Source organism: Zootoca vivipara, chromosome 13, assembly GCF_963506605.1.
Source record: "Zootoca vivipara chromosome 13, rZooViv1.1, whole genome shotgun sequence".
Classification (NCBI taxonomy): domain Eukaryota; kingdom Metazoa; phylum Chordata; class Lepidosauria; order Squamata; family Lacertidae; genus Zootoca; species Zootoca vivipara.
In genome coordinates this window covers 25050256-25071512 of record NC_083288.1, presented here as the reverse complement: position 1 = coordinate 25071512, position 21257 = coordinate 25050256, and the positions used below count along the sequence as shown (strand labels likewise).

General features: G+C 48.0%; 1 protein-coding gene across 1 annotated transcript in view; it reads left to right on the top strand.

Moving 5' to 3' along the window:
• THRA (thyroid hormone receptor alpha) overlaps window positions 1–19668 on the top strand; it is a 128795-nt gene extending 109127 nt beyond the window's left edge. The window contains exons 5-9 of the mRNA XM_060281498.1: window positions 1946–2093; window positions 2501–2706; window positions 7335–7481; window positions 8601–8859; window positions 11653–19668. Coding sequence (XP_060137481.1) covers window positions 1946–2093; window positions 2501–2706; window positions 7335–7481; window positions 8601–8859; window positions 11653–11903 — 1011 coding nt within the window. The 3' untranslated portion in view covers window positions 11904–19668. The remainder of the gene's footprint in view (window positions 1–1945; window positions 2094–2500; window positions 2707–7334; window positions 7482–8600; window positions 8860–11652) is intronic.
• Window positions 19669–21257: the final 1589 nt, after the last annotated feature.

The window sequence follows — 21257 nt, the reverse complement described above, 5'->3', positions numbered from 1 at the left end:
GGCCGCCTTGCTGTATGTACCTTGTGGGAGTGTCAATTCCAGTTGGCAAAAGAACTTGTGAGAAAAGGAGCAGCATATGGAGGAAGGAAACAGAAAAGAGAGAGGGAAAATAGAATCCACGCTGAGAAATTGAAGGAGCTTGTGCCAAAAAAAAAGGAGGGGGGGGAGTGCTGTTTCTTCTGTAGTATTGACTTCCAGGCATTACTTTTGAGTGCTGATCTTGAGATTTCCCAGCACAACATGTGGTTTTCCCAGACGAGGGATTTGTTTTATTGCACTGGATTAAAGTCAGTTTTGTGATGCTAATTATGACTTAGTTACACAGAGCCTAGGGCTTGCCAGTCAGAAGGTTGGCAGTTCAAATCCCTGCGACAGGGTGAGCTCCCATTGCTTGGTCCCAGCTCCTGCCAACCTATCCGTTTGAAAGCCCGTCAAAGTACAAGTAGATAAATAGGTACCGCTCTGGCGGGAAGGTAAACAGCGTTTCCGTGCACTGCTCTGGTTTGCCAGAAGCAGCTTAGTCATGCTGGCCACATGACCCGGAAGCTGTACGCTGGCTCCCTCGGCCAATAAAGCGAGATGAGTGCCGCAACCGCAGTGTCGTCCGTGACTGGACCTAATGGTCAGGGGTCCCTTTACCTTTACTGTTTGCAAAGAGGCACCCCTCATTCCAATGCCCCCCTCATGATCTTGGCACCTGGTGAGCCTTCCTGGGTGATCTAAGGTCACTGGGCACCGGGAGGTCTTAAAAGGGCACTAGTGGCAGGGTAGAAGATTCTAGAGTTAATATAACAGCGTGGCTGGATAATCAGTCATGCTGAGCACCTAATGAGGGAAGACACATTTTAGGACCAAACTAAGTAAGCGTGTGTTTAGCAAATGAATAAATCTATCCCACTTGCCTATATGTAGTAGTAGTAGTAGTAGTAGTAGTAGTAGTAGTAGTAGTAAATTCTATTATTTATACCCCACCCATCTGTCTGGGTTTCCCAGTGTCCAAATGAATGTGCATTGGAGGGCAGGGTTAAAACCTCCCCCTCAACTCGGCTGCTTTAAATCCTTTCTCCCCAGCTCACTTCCACTATTGAACCCAGGCAGACAGGAAATAGCTTGGAAACAGTTGAGTGCAATAGTTTCCAATTGGTGGAACATGACCAACAAACTGCTGTGCCCTGACCTAAAGTGGATCTCTTGCCAGAAGCATTCCCCCACCCCGCACACACATTCTTCTTTGAGAGAGAGGAGAGAAAGAGAGGACAACAAAACTAAACAAAAAGAAAAAAAAGGAAAGACAGGCATGTACAGTAAAAGCAGGCAGAGACAGCTCAAAACCTCTCTGTTCCTGAGACGGAATATTCAAACGACAGAGATTTGTGCTGCTCCTTATTCTTACCCCAGAATCTACTGACTACTGCAGATTGCCAGTCCTGGGTGCAGGGCAGAGTGCAAGATGGGGTCCCCCTGGCTTTGAAAGAAGTTGAAAAACTAGTGGCAGCTTTGAGTCGTCGTTAAAGGTTGTATATAGAGAGAGGTAGCAGATCCAACCCATGAGGCACAACTTGCTGAGACATTCTCCAACATACACCTAGACAGAAATAAATGAGAGCTGTACAAGAGCACAATAGGGTGTTGATGAATGGGAGGCCTTTGGGGCAGACCCAGGACTTGTAGCTTAGAACCACGGAAGAAGAACATGGGAGCGCACCACCTCAACTTCCACAATAGAAAATCACCCATTTGCCTGATGGACTTGTATTTCTAAGATGCAAGCCCTAAAACCCTTGCCTTGGTGGTTAGAATGAGCAGAAGTCCCGTTTGACGTTGGAAGTGCCAATAGGGCTGTACCCCATTGGTTAGAAAACAGGGCCCGAGTGGGTGGCTTGGAAAACGGAAGGCGCTCCTTCTCAGGACTGCCTGGTTCTGATTCCGCTCTTCCCCCCTGCAGGGCTTTTTCCGGCGGACCATCCAGAAGAATCTGCACCCGACATACTCCTGCAAGTACGATGCCTCCTGCGTCATCGACAAGATCACCCGCAACCAGTGCCAGCTTTGCCGATTCAAGAAGTGCATTGCCGTTGGCATGGCCATGGACTGTAAGGGCGTTGCGCCCGCTGTGGAGGGATGCTAGCTAGGGTTGGGGAAGACGAGGGAGGGAGCGGTTGCAACCGGGGATCGCACCACGGAAATAAATGTAGCCAAGGATGTGGGGGCAGGGAGGTGGCATGCTTCTTGTTCCAACATAGAGTTGTGTGGGACCATCTATTAATCCCAACGTAATTGGGGCCGTTGTTGCGGCATGAGAACCCCACGGGCCGGAGGTAGCGGCCTCAGAATCCCATAGGCTGTCTCAGGAGCCAGCCAATCAAATGGCTTCTTGTGAGGCCATTCAGCGCATTGGTTAGTGGGCTGCAGGATGCAACGGGCGCCTCACAGAGTTCTGATTGGCTGTGTGTGAGGCCCCACTGCCCACTCATGCCTCTCCATTCTTCGCGCCCCCTAGTGGTGCTGGATGACTCCAAGAGGGTAGCCAAGCGGAAGCTGATTGAAGAAAATCGGGAGAGGCGGCGCAAGGAAGAAATGATGAAATCCCTTCAGCACAGGCCGGAGCCAACCACGGAGGAGTGGGAGCTGATCCACATCGCCACGGAGGCACATCGCAGCACCAACGCCCAAGGCAGCCACTGGAAGCAGAAGCGGAAATTCCTGGTAAATGGTGGAGGCGGGTGTGGCAGGCAGAGTCTTAACCAGAGGTTGCATGTATTTGTCAGAATTGATCTGGTGCAGGATCCCACACGATCTCTGCTTCTTATTCCTTGCTTTCTTTTTGGATTAATATTTCCTGGCTCTTCTTCCCCGGTTTCTGAGTGTCCATCTCTTTCCCCCAATCTTTGCGTGCTTGCTCACAGACATTTTGAAATCCTGGCAGAATAAAGGGTGCCAAATGAGCAGATAACAACAGGTATATCTTGTTTTGCATCAGGGCTGGGTTACGTGTCTGTGTGTGGCATGCAAAGTCCACGTAGCTTTGCTTAACACTTTACTTTGTGTTTTTGTTCTTATTCTACCATGCGTGAGCTAGGTTCTATAGAGAACAGGAAGTGACATGGTTACTACCTAGGGAGCTAGCCATGCATACGGGCCACTTCTCCTGCATGTCTTCCTAATCCTGTGGAAACAAACACACAATATTGTGGTACGCGAATGGTTTACCACAAGCTGGAAGCACACATCTGGCCCAAGGTATGCTCATGTTCTACCTGGCTTGTTATTTGCTACAGTGGCATACTTTGCATATAACGCTAAACCATGGTTTTGTGCTTAATGAGGAACCTGCAGCTTTCCCTGCTTTGGCTATGCTGCTGCCATGCTACTGGGACCAAGCCATGGTTTGAGTTCGTATTACATCCGAACCCAGGCTTATGGTTTGTCTCGCTCCCGACAAACCACAAGCTTCGCAAGCCTGGGTTTGGCCATAACACTATAACCAAAGTCAAGATGTTCTTGAGAAAACACCAACTTGCATGCAGTCTTCCAGGTTAAAAAATTATTACTATTACTGTTATTAGTTATTGCCTGTACCCCCACCCATCTGGCTGGGTTGCCCCAGCCACTTCGAGCAGCTTCCAGCAGAATATAAAGAACACACGCTACACACTCCTTCGTACCTAAAATAATACAGTGGTACCTCGACTTACGAAGGCGATCCATTCCGCGGTGCTCTTCGGAAGTCAAAGCGTCCATTTTGCGCATGTGTCCATTTTGTGCTCTGCACATACGCAGACCGTGCGCGCGGCGAAAATACTTCCGGGTTAACGGACTTCGGAAGTTGAAACCTTCGGAAGTCGAGGCATTCGTAAGTCGAGGTACCACTGTAATAATAAATCCCTGTGCATAGAGATCTAGCATGCCAGGAACAAGGTTCTAGCCTGGCCTTTTCTTACATGCTTACAAAAATAAATGAATGCTGGATCATTCAACTGTGTGGTCTCCTATTAATAGGACAGAGAAGCAGGTTTCCCTCTTCCTATTATTATTATTATTATTATTATTATTATTATTATTATTATTTCAACTAGGCCTTATTCACAACTGAATTTTGCTATCATAATCCTCCCCTTCCTTTTTTAAAAAAACCACACTTTGATTAACATTCAATAGGATCACAAGAGCCAGACAGTGGCATTTTTACCATGAAGCACCAGTTCATCACCCCAGATTATTATTTTTGTTTAAAACACAGTTTTACGGTGCAACCCTAGGCATGTCTGTTCATACATAAGCCCCCCCTCCTAAGAGGCTGTCTTCTAAGAGAGATGGTACAGAATTGCAGTAATAAATGTATTTTGAACTTTTCTTTTTACTTTTAAACCTCTTTTTAAATGGTTTAATAGCCTATGTTTTTATTTGAGCTAATTTTTTGGTGGCTAGGGTTATTGCCCTTCAGCAAGTAGGCTGTTTAAGCAAAACACACACACACACACACACACACACACACACACACACACACACAAAATACATGTGCAAATATACAGTTGCACCTCAGCTCCCAAACGCCTTGGGAGTTGAACATTCCAGCTCTCGAATGATAAAAAATCTGAAGTGAGTGTTCCGGTTTTGGAACGTTCTCTTGGAAGCCAAATGTCCAACGGGGCATCTGCGGCTTCCAGTTGGCTGCAGGAGCTTCCTGCACCCAATCAGAAGCCGTGCTTTGGAAGTTGAACGTTTTAGAAGTCGAACGGACTTCCGGAACGGATTGTGTTCTACTTCCAAGGTACAACTGTATATCTGTAGTATAAAACCATACACGGTGGTGCACACTCCAGCCAAATTTCTGATAAGCAATTTTGAAGCCACTTCTATTTCAGAAGGATATATGTAAGCATGTGCTAAACCCTCTAATTGAAATTGATTGGATTTAAAACTGCTTAACATTGGTGGTGCCCACGCTGAACGAAACGTATCGGTTTCCTTTTCCAGACTGCTGTATGTATTAAATTTGACCTCTTTTTTTGGGGGGGGGGATTGTAACCCATGCTTAGATTTAGTGCTGGTAGTAAGCTCGGAAGTCAAAACATATGGCAATAAAATCCAAGATCACAATACTTTTAATTAAATAAAGGTTTCTCCTCCTCCTACAGCTTTAGCAAATGATTCGGGCCCTACAGAGGGACCTTTGAAGGGTTAAGGTGATTGAGCAAAGGGACACAGCTGTGACCTCTCCACTCCCTCCAAGGGCAGATGGGACGGAAACCCCCCAACCCAGCCCCCTCCCTTGCCCCTTGCCTTATACAAGTAGGGATTGCTGGTGTGGGGTGCCCTCTTCTGGCCACAGTCAGCTAGTGCCAGGGCAGGTCAGGACATAGAGGTCAAGGGAAGTGGGGCTTGAGGGGAGGGGGAGAAAGGAAATCAGAGGCCAGCAGACAGGCCTTCTTCTCCCCACCTAGTCCTCCTTCTCCCCACCACCAAATGCACACAAGGATAGAGGGGATATAGAGAGACATTGGGGGATTGGAGAAATCCCATATTTTGGTACTGAATTGAATGTACAAACATTAGGCAAAATGATACAGTTGTTCAAACTTTTATTTTCTGTTTCTTAATGTTTATTGTTATAATATGTTTGTTATAATGAAAACCAAAAATAATATATCTCTCTCTCATACACACACTCCTAAGCTTTGCAATGACAGACAAACACATTCCTAAATTAAGCTACAGTATTTAAATTCAGGCTGGGCAATGGTCTGGAACGGAGGAAACAAACTAAAAACCTCGTTTAAGTTCTGCAAAGGAAGAACAAGAGAGAAGTGTGATAGATTTCAATGAACCATTTTTACTGGTTTTTTTTTTAAAAAAAACACCATAAAAGCTTCCCCAGCCCCCACACGGGTGGGTCACAGGCTCTAGCATGCCCTAAACAATGATTAATGTCCCACATTAAAAATAGGAGGGGTGCCTTGCTCCAGAAAGGGGGTGCGCACAGGGCTGCACCCACTCAGCAGGGGCAGTAGAACTTCAGGTGTCCTATAGGATAATTGGAAGAATCCTGCAGGCCCTTGTGACAACGGGGTCTTAAGGTGCAGGAGCAATTCTGCCTCCTTCCTGACTGCATTCTTTCCCCCCTCGCTGCATATAAGTAAGTGGAGGGTGTGTTCATTTACTTGCATGGACTAGGGTAAATCAGGGAAATATTCATGGGGACAGAACACAATTTGTCTTTGTCCTGCGTAGACCACCGTTTTCCACTTGAGGAGGAAACACTTTCTCTCTGTCCCCCCCAGCCCCCCAGCAGAGAGACAACAGATTGCAAAGCAGGAGAAGCCAAACTGAATTTTAACAATGGAGGAAAGTAGTTTGAGATTGCCTTAAGCTAAAAATTGATTGACCTTTCGCAACTTCCTTTTCTGTGCCAGGCTTCACGTTGAAATAAATGAAAACAAAGCCGCATTATCACCCACAGGACTTCTGAATGCACAAAATACACAACTAGTATGCATTTCGCTCCAAAATAATCATTTCTGGGTGCGTTTTGGCACTTCTTTTGAGCCAAGAACTGCACCACAAAATCTAGGGAATCTCAGAAACCTTAAGAATCTCTGCATTCTGATCCTCCTCCTCCTCCTCCTGGAAGTGTGAATCACTTAAAAATGAGGGCTGAATGAAATCTTTGAGCTTCCCTACCTTGAACACATGAGGCTGTGGCTTGCTCCAGATCTTGTCAGCACTGTTGACAGAGCCCCAACGTGAAATGTGAACTGGCTCAGTGAGGGACATCAAGGTTATTCACTTTGAAAATGAAGCAGCAACTGGTAGGGAAACTGTGGGTTTGGGTGTGAGATACAGCAGCGAGCTTTTTCGTGCTGGTGGACAGATTTGTAACCCAAAGAAACACATATACAGCATAATCTAGCACATGCTACTACAGCCTGTTATAGAGGATACAATAGAACAAATCTAATTTCAGCAGGGCAGGGGACCCTATGGGTGCCCATGGGTGCCATGTTGATGATGATGTGGCAAAGCCTACCTTGCAAAGTTTTATGTTGCCAGGGTTGTGTATCCTTCAGAACAGGCACGGACAGTTCAACAAGGGGGGGATTGCCTAATGGTATCGTGTGCCTTAAAAAGAAGGCCGTGTTTCAATGTGTTTTGCCCATTAGTTCCTAGCAAGCTGCACATACAGCACGCATCAACAGAAGATTCAGAACGCATAGTTCTTCCTGTTGCAAAAGTAGAGTCGGATTCTGGTGGTTTTTGAGACTGGAAGGTGGATTTGCTCCAAACTTTTGTTCTGCAGAGTCATGATTCTGCCTCTCTTCTCGCCCCACTCACAGCCCGAAGATATCGGTCAGTCACCTATGGCCTCCATGCCCGATGGGGACAAAGTGGACTTGGAGGCGTTCAGCGAGTTTACGAAGATCATCACCCCCGCCATCACCCGTGTGGTGGATTTTGCCAAAAAACTGCCCATGTTTTCAGAGGTAAGCGAGGTGGGCGGGTGGATTCCGTCAGAGGGTTGGGGAGAAAGGAGTTTGGTGATAATCTCTTGAACGTGCAGAGATCACAGGTCTTCCCCTTACACTGATTAGTAAGGGGAAAGCCACAGGTATGGAGCCATCTTCTTGCTTCCTCCCACCATAACAATCTGGTTTGCCATCAGAAGGAAATATTAAGGGACAGGTAGAGAGGTATGATGGGGTTTGTCCAATCAGGCTGAGGTGCTGATGAAGGATAGGCCCGAGCCAAAAATGACAGACAATTTTCACAACCGCCTCTGCCAGTGTCAGAAAGTGCTCTGTTCTTTCATCAACCTTTCGTAAATCAAAACAAAAAGGAAGAGTGTTGGTTCGGAATGCATTGCCTTGGAATGGGCTTCCTGATAGGCTAGGATCACCCAAGTGACTAGTCCAGGTACTCTGAAACAGCTTGATTTGGTCTCAGTAATGTAAGCCGAGCATGTAGCAAAATCAGATTGGTTGTGTAGCATCATGATGTCATTGTGGCCACTATGTGATTCCTGATTAGCTGGGATCACTTGATGAAGGCGAAAACCCTAAAAGGGAAACATGGCTGTAAAGCTGTAATGTATTGGGTGACTAATGGCTGCAAAATGATGAACATTCTCAGAGGTAGGAGTTTGTTTCAAGAAACATTTCAGGATAGCTATGTACATTCCAATTCCCACCCACCCAAACCATGCCTATAATATACCTGTAACTCGGAATACTTCTTCATGCAGCTGATGATATGGACTGTAGCCCACAAAAACTTGTGCCACAGTAAGTGTACTAAGGTGTCACAAGACTCTTCTTCCTTCAAACAAGTGGCTTTTGAAGAGGAGTGTCAAGTTCTTACCCTCTCCCAAGCGATTCCTGATTTCCCGCTGCTCCTCACCCTCATGCCCAGACTCTGGCCTTTCTCCTTCCGCGATCCTTAGCGCACCCGTTCCTTGTCTCCTCATAAACCCTCCTCGCTTTGCTCCTTTGTTGGGAGCAGTGGAAACATACTAACTCCATGGAGTCCGGAGCAAAGAGCAAAGGGCCCTCTTCTCTGCAAAGCCCTAGTAAGCCACTGACTGCCATCCATCTCCCTGCCTACAGCTGCCTTGTGAGGACCAGATCATCCTTCTGAAGGGCTGCTGCATGGAGATCATGTCGCTGCGGGCGGCTGTACGCTATGACCCCGAGAGCGAGACGCTGACGCTAAGCGGCGAGATGGCCGTCAAGCGGGAGCAGCTGAAGAACGGCGGCCTGGGCGTGGTGTCGGACGCCATCTTTGATCTGGGCAAGTCCCTCTCTGCCTTCAACCTGGACGACACCGAAGTGGCGCTGCTCCAGGCTGTGCTGCTTATGTCCTCAGGTACAGGACTTGGGATATATGCTTCCCCCCTCCAACCTTGGGTGCATACGCCTCCCTCTCTGGATATAGGAAGCTGCCTCATACTGAGTCTGGCCATGGATCTGACCAGCTCAGCACTTTCTATGCCACTGGAGTGCAGCCTCCCCATTTGCCCATAGCACCCCCAGTCTGCTCACTCTCAGCCATCAGACTGGGGTGAGGGGTGGGAGACTTTTATTGGAGCCAATCAGAGGCTTTTTTCAAGCCTAAGTTTGGCGGGTTTGTTGGAGGGGGTCACAATTGGGGTGGGAGGAATGAATCCTTCACATATGCTGCAGCAGTGTCAAAAATAAAGAATATCGGCTTTTTAAGAAAGCCCTTTCAACCACTCCAATTGAAGGGTTTGGGTTTTTTTAAGCCAAATTGCTACACTGGGCTTGGAGGGATTGGAGCTGGTCGCAGCTGGAGAGGGAAGGGTTAACGCCTTCCTTGTGCCATGTGACCCACTGAACACTGCCCCCTGCTGCCCTTAAACTTGGGGAAAACCCTTACAATCTGCTCCAATAGTAGGTTTCCTCCAATCTTAATTGCAGCACATGGTGCTGTTTGTGTGAGTGCAGAAGGGGAAGGAAGGGTTAATCTTCCCTTCTGCAGTGGCAGTCTCCATGAAGATCTGGCAATGAGGCTTGGGGAAAAGTTGAAATGCTTCCCCCACCCCCACCCCAAGACTGGCTGTGGGAGGGGGGGGAAGAGTGAAAATCTGCAGGCGACTGTGTGTGTTGCATGAATGGATATGAAGTGGTGAGCATGCCTGCTTTGCCAAAACCTCCTTTTTTCCTTGATCACACCTGCTGCTTAACTAGAAGGTTGGTCCAGTAGGAATCTGGGCTTCTGCCCCAGGAGGGTTCCCCACTTCTTGTCTGTGTTGACTCGCAGCAGCTGTGCAGGGTTTTGGACAGGCATCTGCCTAGAAATGCTGGGGATTAAACCCCAAGGCCTTTTTGCATGCAGAACACATCCTCTACCTCTGTCTGAGCCCTTCCCTTAAAAGGCACAGACTTGGGCCCACCAATGAACATAGATGCGGGTGATGCTGTGGTCTAAACCACAGAGCCTAGGCCTAGGGCTTGCCGATCAGAAGGTCAGCGGTTCGAATCCCCGCGACGGGGTGAGCTCCCGTTGCTCAGTCCCAGCTCCTGCCAACCTAGCAGTTCGAAAGCACGTCAAAGTAAATAAATAGGTACTGCTCCGGCCGAAAGGTAAACAGCGTTTCCGTGCACTGATCTGGTTCGCCAGAAGCGGCTTAGTCATGCTGACCACATGACCCAGAAGCTGTCCCTTGGCCAATAAAGCGAGATGAGTGCCGCAACCCCAGAGTCGTCTGCGACTGGACTTAACGGTCAGGGGTCCCTTTACCTTTACCTTTACCTTTATGAACATAGGTGCCTGAGCCACAATTGCAGGGCATATGCGGTGTTTTGAGTGGCGTGTATTTGGGTATTGGGCAGGTCAGTGCAGGCATGGAGGGACAAGGAAAGGGGTGATATTGTAGAGCAGGCACCCCCAAACTGCGGCCCTCCCATGATCCCTAGCTAACAGGACCAATGGTCGGGGAAGATGGGAATTGTAGTCCAAAACATCTGGAGGGCCGAAGTTTGGGGATGCCTGTTGTAGAGAATATGATAACCACTCAATGGGAGGAGCATAATTCAGCCACCTCCAAGGTTAATTAAGGTCTTGGAGCCAGTGGGTGTTAGGAAGGTGGGCTTGGGTTGGAGGTGAGCTGCGTCATTAATTGCAGGTGGGGTGCACTGAGCGCCCAGCTTGAATGTAGGGTTGCAGTTGGTGGGACGGTCTCATTTCACTTTTACCATATTTTTCCGTGTATAAGACGCCCCCATGTATAAGACACCCCCTACTTTTGGAGACCCCAAATTTAGAAAATGGGCATATGCACTATCCATGTATAAGACGCCCCCAGATTTTCAACCTGATTTTAAAGTTTAAAAGCCTAGTACGGTAATTTGTATACCGCCTTTCTATATTACTATACACAAGGCAGTTTGCAGGAACAAAATCTATAACAGAGAATGCACACCTTATAATGATCTGATCCAATACACAAAATCATAATAAAACATAACTTTAAAATGGAACAACTTGTATCAAATAATAAAGTAATACTCGGTGATCTATTAGAACAGTAAAATTAACTCTCGAAACATCAGCAAATAATAATATAAACAGAAATTCACTCTTGACAATTGCAGTTTATAACTACAAACTATGATCCATAAAAATAACTGCAAGTCACAGTGCCTAAAATACCACAAGGCGTACAAAACAATGTAAAAGGGTGAAACTAAGAACCGATTGGCTTCCTTGGACTTGCGTTCCTAACCTGAGCTTTGGCTGGAGGAGCTGGCTGTTGAGTTGGCTGTAAGCAGCCACACTGGAATCCAGAGCCAGGGTGGAAATTTCCAGCTCAGGGCCATCCAGCTGAATGCTGGAAGATTCGGGCCAGGCAGAAAGCAAGCACACAGCGCGCAGTAAAATTGTGGAGCTTATGACCCTAAGGTGGCATGACAGCCAGCATCTCAAAGGTCTTTAGCCCAGGGGGTGACATTCGTGGAGGACAAGCCGACAGGCGCTGGGAATCCCAAGTGGGAGGAGGCTGCTGCCAGAGCTCTGCTTGTGTGCTTCCCATCAACATCTTGGGAGCCACTGCGGGGAAGTGGGAGGCTGAGCTAGGCAGGGCTTGGGCCTGGCACTGCGGGCACCCTTCTCACGCCCTCTCTGTTCCCCCCTTTGCAGACCGCAGCGGGCTGATCTGCGTCGACAAGATTGAGAAATGCCAAGAGACATACCTGCTGGCATTTGAACACTACATCAACTATCGCAAACACAACATTCCCCACTTCTGGCCCAAGCTCCTCATGAAGGTGACCGACCTGCGCATGATCGGAGCTTGCCACGCGAGCCGCTTCCTGCACATGAAGGTGGAATGCCCCACGGAGCTCTTCCCCCCGCTCTTCCTCGAGGTCTTCGAGGATCAGGAAGTCTAAGGCGGGGGAGGGGGGCAGACAGGGTGGCGTGGGAGAATTGGGGAGATGGGGCAGTTTGGGACTGGGGCGATGTCTGGACTTCTGGGCCGCGGGGCCTCCCCCCCCCCCAACCTCATCACCTCGGACACAACAGATTTTCTCTTTTTTTTGTTCTGTTTTGTTGTTTTCTTTTTTGTTTTGTTTTTTCTAAATATTGCACGTCAGCGTCAATGAATCACATGGAAGGGGAGGGCAAGGCATCGTTGATGGGGGTCGGGCCACCAAAAAAAAGGTCGAAACTATACAAAAACAACAACCTTCGTTATGCGGTAGACTTGTGCAGCAGCCAATACTTTTTTTTTGTCTAGGCAGACAAACACAAAAAATTAAGTGGGCAATATGTTTCTCACTCACCCCCTGTTTATCTTTCTTCCTCCAATACCCTTTTCTCCCAAAGCTGTCTTTCCAGGGTGAGACACCTGTCTTAAATTTTTTGACACAATGTTAAGGAAATTAATCCATATTTTACTCCCTCCCCCAATAAAACCCCACCTCTTTGCCTTTCTCCTCATTCAGTAGTAGTTCCCCCACCCCTGACAGCACTGGAACGAGTCGGCACCTCTTCTTTTGCCCTGATCAAACCTCTCTCGTTTAAACGGACTTGATTACCAATATATATAAATATATATATGTTTCTTTTGCACATAACAGTCCCAGGAAACGTCAGAGTGTGTTTGGTTGTTATATTCTTGTGTTTTTTCTCTCCTTTTTTTTCCTTTTTAGAACTCTTAGCATTTAGTTACCCTCCCCAGGAGGCTAAAATATAAAATGCACTTTTTTTGTAAAAGAAATAAGATTTTTTTTAATAAATAAAAAAAGTTAAGAAAAGGAGCCGAAAGAGAGAGAGAGAGAGAGTGAGAGAAATCCTATTAAATTATTGGAGGTCGGGTGGGGAGGGGACATTGCTGCAGGTGGTTTGGCAAAACACAGGCAATTAAGGAAAGAAAAGAAAGAAACCCCAAATTGAGGCTTAAGGTCCGCACGGGAAGGACAAATGCACTTTGGAAACAGGCAAAGGCTCCCCTTCTCCACTCCTCCCCCTAGTGGGAAAAACAGGTGATTGAATAAGAGATCTACTATATTTTGCTTCGAATCGCACTGCAGGGCTGAACCGAAGAGGTGCCTACTTTGCGTTCCAGTGCTGAGGGGGGTCCAGGACACACCTCTGCCTTCCTCCCTGCCCCTGAAACCCACCCACCCCCATCCCGCCCCAGGCTTCAGCCAATCTACCTCCATGTTGGGCAAGGTGGGCTGGTCTAACAGGGCCCCGCCCAGTCTTACACTGCCCCTCCCCAAGCTGAAAGTCCGCATGCAACGTTCCCAACGGGCTTCGGAAGGGCCCTTGCTCGTTCTTTTGCACACGCTTTCCCCGCGCCGCATGGCGGTACACTTCTTGCTGCACTATAATAACTTTGCTGCCCTCCCTTACGCGCTCTGCTCTCTGGGGAAGCGGCGAGCCCGGGAGCCCGGCTCCTCAGCCCTCCGAGAGAGCCCAGTAAGGGTTGAGTCCTTTCCCCCCCCCCTTTCTCTTTATTCGTCGTCTTTTTGGGGGGTGTTTTGTTTTTTTCTTTTGCAAATGGCACTTATCAATACAGGAGAAAGGACGGCATCCCACCCAGACACCTGCAGGCCACCCTAGTAGCATTAAGAGATCAGGAGGGTTCCTAACCGAATGGGGGAAGGTGCCAAGTGTTTGGGGTTTTTTGCCCGCCACTTAAAGATTTTTCCCCACCCCGTGGCGCCCCACGCCCCATACACTCTTCAACCTTCAGCGCTGCTGTAGCACAGGTGAACTCATGGCCAGGGAAGGGTGTCAGGGCTGTGGGGAAAGGCCTTTTGAACTGGCTTCTCCGGGGCAGGGACTAGGGGATAGCACTGCCTGATCTAATCTAGCTCCCCCCCCCCTTTTCAGAGGGGCATTGGGTCACCCCATCTTCTGGTGCACTTATACCTCCTAACCACCCAGGGTGGTCGTGCCAGCCGACCCTATGCGCCATGGGCAGAACCAGGCCCCCTTCACATCAGGAGGCAACAACCAGGTGGGAGGAAGCCCAGCTGGAAACCTGGGTGCATTTTGGAAAAAAACCGAATCGGCCAAGCTGGCGCGAGGAATGCAAAAAAAGAGGAACGCCCCAGGTTTCCGGTCTGGGTCTTGCCTCCGTCTGCCATTTTAAGCCTTCTTTCCTCCTCCTCCTCCTCCCTCCTTCATTTTAGCATTCTGCTTCTCTGTTGATTCCTGGTTGTTTGGCGAACGGGCAGGTCCTCTGAAGACTTGGGCAGCAGGTAGTCTCAAAGGAGCTTCGCTTTGAGGAGGGAGGACGGAGCGTGGCAGTGATAGGGCCAGGCTTCCCTCCCACTCCCCAAAGCAGACTTGCCAGCCAGTTCCCATTGCCATAGCCCCCCCCCCCCGGGCCTTTCACACAGCTCTCCTGCCTCTGGGTTGGCAGGGGGCAAGGGGGCAGCAGTTGGAGCTTTGGGGGCCGGATTCAGCTCTGGAATTTCCCAGTTGCCTGGGAGAAGTGTGGTTTTTTTTGGGGGGGGGGGAGACTACCAGCTTCCCGCTTTCTTCTTCCTGTTTGCTTTCTGCCCTTAATGCAAACCAGACTGTGAGCCCCTTATTTTGGCACTTAATGCTGTTAATGGGTCAGAACTTTTGCCTGAGCCACATATTCTGTGATACATCCATCTCTTTGTAATCTGTCAGCCAATCCTCCCCCTCTCTCTCCCTCCCCCCCTTTTTGCAACTGTAATATTGGGGGAGCGGGGGAGTGATAATCTTTCTCTTTGTGTTGTTTTTTTTCCCCCACTCTCCGCTTCCCTTCCTTTTCTTTCTCTCCTCTGTCACTTGGTTTCCGTTGGAAAAAAGCAAAACCCTTTACCTCTTACCTCATTCAAGACGCCCGCCGTGGGGAACGTTTTTTTAACGCGATGGGTTGGGTGCATGTCAGATGTACCGTTTTGAAGGTTCAGGGGCCGGCGCATGGAGAAACACAGCTCCAGTTTAAGCTAATATACAGAAAAAAATATATATATAAGTATGTATAATTTTTTTTTAATTAAGAAGATAAAATCTTTGTACGGGTCTGTTCACATAAAAGAAAAAAAAGAAAAGAAAAATCACGCAAACGAAATTGGGGTTGGAAGAAAAAAAAGTAGTCTTTTTGTTTTGTTTTGTTTTGTTTTAATCACCTATAAAGATGTGGGATATGTTTGGGGGAGGGGAGGTGCGTTGCTGCTGAGCCGATGGTATTGAATAGAGTTTAGAGTTACAGGTTGCCGCCACAGCATGGTTGGTGATCTTAGAGGGCTGCGACTGTGCCATACAGACATAGGGACTTGGCATAGGACACAGGTCATCAGGAGTCCCACTTCTCAGAAAGAAAGCTAATTCCTAGCCGATTACGGCTGCAAAGATAAGCTTGGAAAACCTGGTGAAATATCTCAGAGTGGGGCTAAGTGGAATTTCTCGTGAGGAGGGTAGGAGAGCACAAGGCTCCATTGCAGAAGCGGAATACATTATGCAAAATAAGCACACATAATGCAGTTTTGCTCAATTATTCAGCTTTTCTTAGCACAGCATCCAGCTATGCTCGATGTGAGATTTAGATGTCCATTTGTTTTAAAAGTGCAGAGTAAACACAGTCCTAGTTGTATTCCCATCAACTGCCCCCCCCCATGGGAATTGCAGCTGTGTCTATTGAAATTGTTTATCTTGGGGGCGTGCAGTTGCCGAATTCTTGGCCCGGAAGATGTGAGTTAATCTGTTGAAATGCAGGGTGGGGGCCCTCTGGTGGTCGGCTTCTTGGGAGTCAAAACATCTCCCAGTCCCTCACAGAGACTGGGACAGTCTTGCCCGAACCACCCACAAAACCTAATGCCCATGCAATAATAATTAGAAAAGTATCCAAAGACGAGGGACTCCACAACCTGGTTAGTCGACTTTTTAGCCTGCCATTTTCTCCTTGTGCTTAAATTGCGACATAAAACTTCCTGTCCCCTGTCTGTGCACATACACAGAGCAGCCCTATAAATAGAAGCTTAGATTCCTTCATGCTCAGTCTTGCCTGTCCACAAAAGACACTGAGAAGCAGCCAGCACACATGAATAACTTAACTCTGCCCCTTCTTGCTGCAGACCCAGTAATTCTGCTCCTCCCTGATTTCCGCTCCACTAATTTTTAAAACCTGTTGTGACCCCCAGACAACCAATCCTGCAAGCCTGTTATAAGCAAGCATTACAGAGGTCTTTTCGCACTTAAAACACTTCCCTTCTTGCATTAATACCTGTACCTTGCAATGAGCTTAAGAATGCTCTGCGTGTGTTTGTAGGTGTGTGTGTGCGTGCCTGCCTGCCTGCCTGCCTGTCCATCCCAAAACCTTTATGCAATTAAAGCTGCAGTCCTATGCAATTTACCCAGGATTAAGTCCCACTGAAACCACCTGGACTTTCTGCTTAGTAAACACGCATAGGATTGATCTACTAGGCTCTGATCCTCTCTCAAAGGCTTCGGAGGAAGTCACAGTATCTCGGGAGCTTCTAAACAGGGAACCAAGAATCCATCATATGAGCATAGGAACCTGCCTTATACAAACCTGCCCATTGCTCCGTCTAATCCAGGCTTGCCTAGCCTTACTAACGGCAGCCTTCCCTAGGCGTCAAGAGAGGTCTTGCCCAGATTTTGTACCTAGCGAAACACAATGCAGATCTGTGAAGAGTCTCCTAGCAGTTTGGGGTCCCCCCACCCCCCCGAGAATCAGACTATGACTGGAGCAGCAACAGCAAGGGCATGGGCCATATTGCCCATCAAAATCCCACCCCATTTCCTTGCCAAAGAAGGGGAAGGGGAAGACTCATGGTCCTTTAGTTTGATATCCTATTGCTGGAGGCGACAGGGGTTGGACCTCCTTCCTGCAAGGCATACGCTCTGCCCCTGAGCTATCAGCCTTCCTCCATAAGAGAACATTTGGCTGAGTTCCAACCACGCATGCAGCCATACCCACCCACAAATCTCTATACCCAGCTTCCTCTCCCCTTGATATTGCATCCTTTCAAACACTCAAGAATTCCGTGAATGGTTACTCCTTAATCTGCTATCTTCCTGCTATGCAAGAAATCCTTCAGAGGGGCAGAGTTAGAACACTCTGGACTCGCTGCTCCCCACTCTTTTTTTACATCCTTCCTCCCTGTGCATCTTCTGACCACCACCACCACCCAGCCCGTGACACAGTTTTGCATGGGGCTGTCCTCTTTCTCTCACTCTGTCAGAATTCTCCACCAGCAGAAAGGGATGAATGGGATGGCAAGTAAAGCTCTGCTGTCTGGTCATGAATGAGCTGCAACAGCCGTTTCCATTGAACTGGATCTCGCTTCATGAACTGAGGCCCATCAGTCCATCAATTGCGCCCACTGCTCCACTGGTGATGCCTCCTCACTCGCACCCTCCTGCCTCGTTCTTCTGTTTTACTTAACGCATCCTCCAGAAAAACAAACAAACACGAAGGTTCCTCATGCTTAGTCACATCTACTCTGGCAGGACTCTTTGCTACCAGAGATCGTTCCGTTGGAAACATGGGGGGGGGTGAACCTTCATATGTTTTACAATGAGATCTGCCACTGATCCGCAGCCCTTCCCCAACTCAAACTTGATTTTCTTTTCCTTCAAAAGATTAAATGAAGTCAGTATTACTGTAATGGTCAGTATTTCAAACCCAAAGCCTAAGGAGTGCAACAGATATTTTCGCACATGTCTCAAAATGTTTGGAATGGCCTTCGAATGGAATATTGAATGGATTTCCATCTCCTTTGAAATGGGGGAAGGTGGCAAATGGAACCCCCAACAGGGAGGTATTTTTCAATATCTTCAGAGATTCCGATGATTAGCTGGCACCCCAGGCCCTGATCTTACATTCCTGATAAAGGACAGAACATGCTAAGAAAGCTGCAACTTCCACGAAGTTATCTGTAACATATTCTGATAAAGGTGGGTTAGTACTCCCACCCACTCCTGCCCCATTTCAAAACCATTCTGGCACCGTGGCCAAAAACCGCATCTCCCAGTCTGTTGAAAAAACATGCCTTTTCTTGGGCCTCATGCATCCTCATCAGTTGATGACTGCGACATCAAGTGATGGCTTATTTTTGTGAATTGGTTACCACCAAGTAGAATATTCATGTCCCATTGTGAATGATGCTTTTTCCTGAGTGAGTTGACACAGTCGGCATCATACATGTATGAAACACACCTTGGGCTGGGGATTAATGAGAAGTGAACATGGTTCGTGGGAGATTTTGCTTACACACACACACCCCTTTGTTCCACTGTTGACTGTAGTGGAAAACTTTTTAACGTTTAGATGGGGTCTGCTGTTGACATTTATGCCATATCCCTAAAAACTTATTGCTCCAGGAATAATTGCTCCCATGGTCTTTGTGCAATCACGCATATGGGATCCTCTGCACCTGTGTAGAGAAGCATTTTGGAAACTTACAGAGTTTCATGTAGTGTTCTAGCCCCTGCACTCAAAAGCAGGGAAGCCCCTTATGCTACCGCTGACCTGAGGGCAGGGAGAACACTTCCTTCCCTCAGTTATTTCCTCTTCAGCCTATTCCTCTCTTTTTCCACGTTTCCAACCCCCGCCAAAAAAGCAGTGTAATGGGTAGACTGATCAGCTAAAGTGCAAGTGAATGAATTCAGTTTCTTGGGTTGTAGAACCATGTATGTTTCAGACCGGCCTTTGCCAAGTGGCCCAACCCAAATGCCCTCAGAAATGGTTTGCACTGCAACTCCCACAGTCCCAAGCCAGCACCGTTGACAAAGGATGTTGCAGACACTCCAAACAATGATCCCCCTCTTTTAAAACCACCTTAAACTCTGATAAATTTGCCACCAGCCATAACTCTCGCAGGGTCTAGAGAGGAAACAGGAGTGTGTTAACATTTGCAAACATTTCCCCACAATTCATCGTATTGGAAATGGGAGCTTTACTGCTGCCGTTGTGTTTGCTTAAAGCACACAAGCAAAAACAGACAGACAAACACAGGCTCCTGCTATGAGTGTTGTTGCTGCTGCTTGCAAAAATGATCTGCAGTATTTTGAGAGTCACAAATGCTCTTAGGTTCCTCTTCAGTATGCAGCTACAGTGGCCACATGCAAAAAGACCTTGGGTAGAGAAGGAAATTTTAGCCACAGCTTTTCCCACCCCACCAAAACACAACACAACAAAACCCTTCAGTGCAGCTATTAAATGTAGCAGGTGCCCTCTTGTCCGTGGCATCTGCTCCACCCTACTGCAGCAGCAATACTACTGTTTCCATGTGAGGACACACACACACATGCGCACTGCCCTGAGAACTTGTTTTGGGCATCAGAACTGCCAGTTTGCTAGGCAGGCTCTCAAAAGTGCTCCCAGCTCCAGCCTTCAGTTTTGTGACTCTGGAGTTTTGTGACCTCCCTTCTGCTTTACCTTTTGCACGCAGGCGGAAATTCCAGCCAAAAGCCTGCATGGGAAGACTTGGCACTTTCTGCTGTTTTGCTGCTCCGTTATCAATCTTGAAAGGGTAACAAATCACCATTCTTTTTTGATCCCTGGTTCATCTTCTGTGGTCAAGCCTAAGTCACCCAAGTATACAGAAAAGCACGTGGCAAGTAGCTGCTCTTTCATCAACTTATTCACCAATCTACCTCCTCCGTTTGGAAGAAAAGTCCCTCTACCCACCACTGTGTGTGTGTGTGCGCGCGCGCGCGCACTGAGAGAGTATCCTGATGTTCCAAATGTATTCTGATTTTCTATTGGGGGTGTGAACATGACTAGCATACATTTGTCCTCCCTATGTTGTGGGAACCGTGTGTTTGCACACATTCAAGTATACCTCTTGCACATTTCTCCTTTCCATTGCCCATCTGTCCTGTGATTTCTGCCCCTGGACTGTGTGCCCTCATCCCTTGGACCCCATATTCCTGCCATGTGGGTTGACTGCAGCCGTGTGTGTGTGTGTGTGTGCGCGCGCGCGCGCGCATTTGGGGGGTTGCGAATGCCAGGGCTCTGGTCTTTTCCGATGGTATGTTTGGAACAATTGTGACAGGCAGCGAGGTCTGTTTTCCAGGGTGCTCAAAAGGTGACTGCGAGTTGCTTCTGTGTTCAAGTCCCTGGTTGTCTGGTTTGTATGTTTTCTGCCTGAGGCTTGCTTCCTATCCTGTGTGAGCATCAAAACAACCTCTGTATTTCTTCTTAAAACTCTCCTGTCGTTTCCCCCTCACCTCTCCCATCTGATCTCACTTGTTCACCACCTTGTCAGAGGGGCCGAAGCACTCGCTATTCACCATTCCAGCTCAATCCCATCTTGACCCCGGCAGGCCCCCCCTGCCCCTCATCCCCCTTCTTTCTGGAGGCCTTATTGCTATTCCTTTACCAGCCAGCAGGGGTGCACTTTCATACATCAAGCTGTGTATAGTCTGGTTCTGTATCCTGTAAATCTTGTAAATATTTTATATATATAGCCCGTCTAGGCAAAGATCTCTATGTCTATGGAGGCGTAACGGGGAGCCTGATTGCTCTCGTGTCAACAAGCCTGCAAAAGCAGCTAAAGACACCCCTGATAATCAGGAAGGGAGAAGAAGGCAGGGTATTAATTCTTCATTGCCTTATACCAAATAATGAAGTTTCCTTGCAAAGTAATATTTTGAGCTCCCTAACACTCACTGCGCAGGAACTGGGAAACTCCACACCGGGGGGGGGGGGGTGGATTTTAGAGCCCTGAGAAAATAATGGTCAGCAACCGTTCTGTCTTGGAGAAGAATCCCAGTGCAATGTTGGGGGTGGTGGGGGTGTGCACAGGTGCTCGATTGCACCTATAATGTGTGTGTGTGTGTGTATATATATATATACATATATATATATATATAAATATAGTTCTATTAACCGTGTGTTACTAAACATGCGCAGATTCCCTATGCATACAAAGCGTTAACCCCCCCCCCCGTGCACTTTGCACGATCTCGTGCCACGCAACACACATGCACAAACTGCTGCCCGTAATCCGCCACCCCTCCAAAAATATATATATTTTTGGTTTGGGTAGGGGGAAGAGATAACAGCCATCCATCTTTTAGCCCAGTGGACTCCCCTTAGTTCATTCTCCTCTTCTGTTGATGGGGATCTCTACCCCTTTGAGGCTCCAAGAGGCACTGCTCCTGTTGGAAGCAGACATTTGTGACTTCTGCATAGGCCCTGGTGCTGTAACCCTGCTGTAGTTGGGTTTTACTTGCTTGGCAGCTTGCTTGGACTCATTTGGCTGACCTGTTTGACTACCTTCACC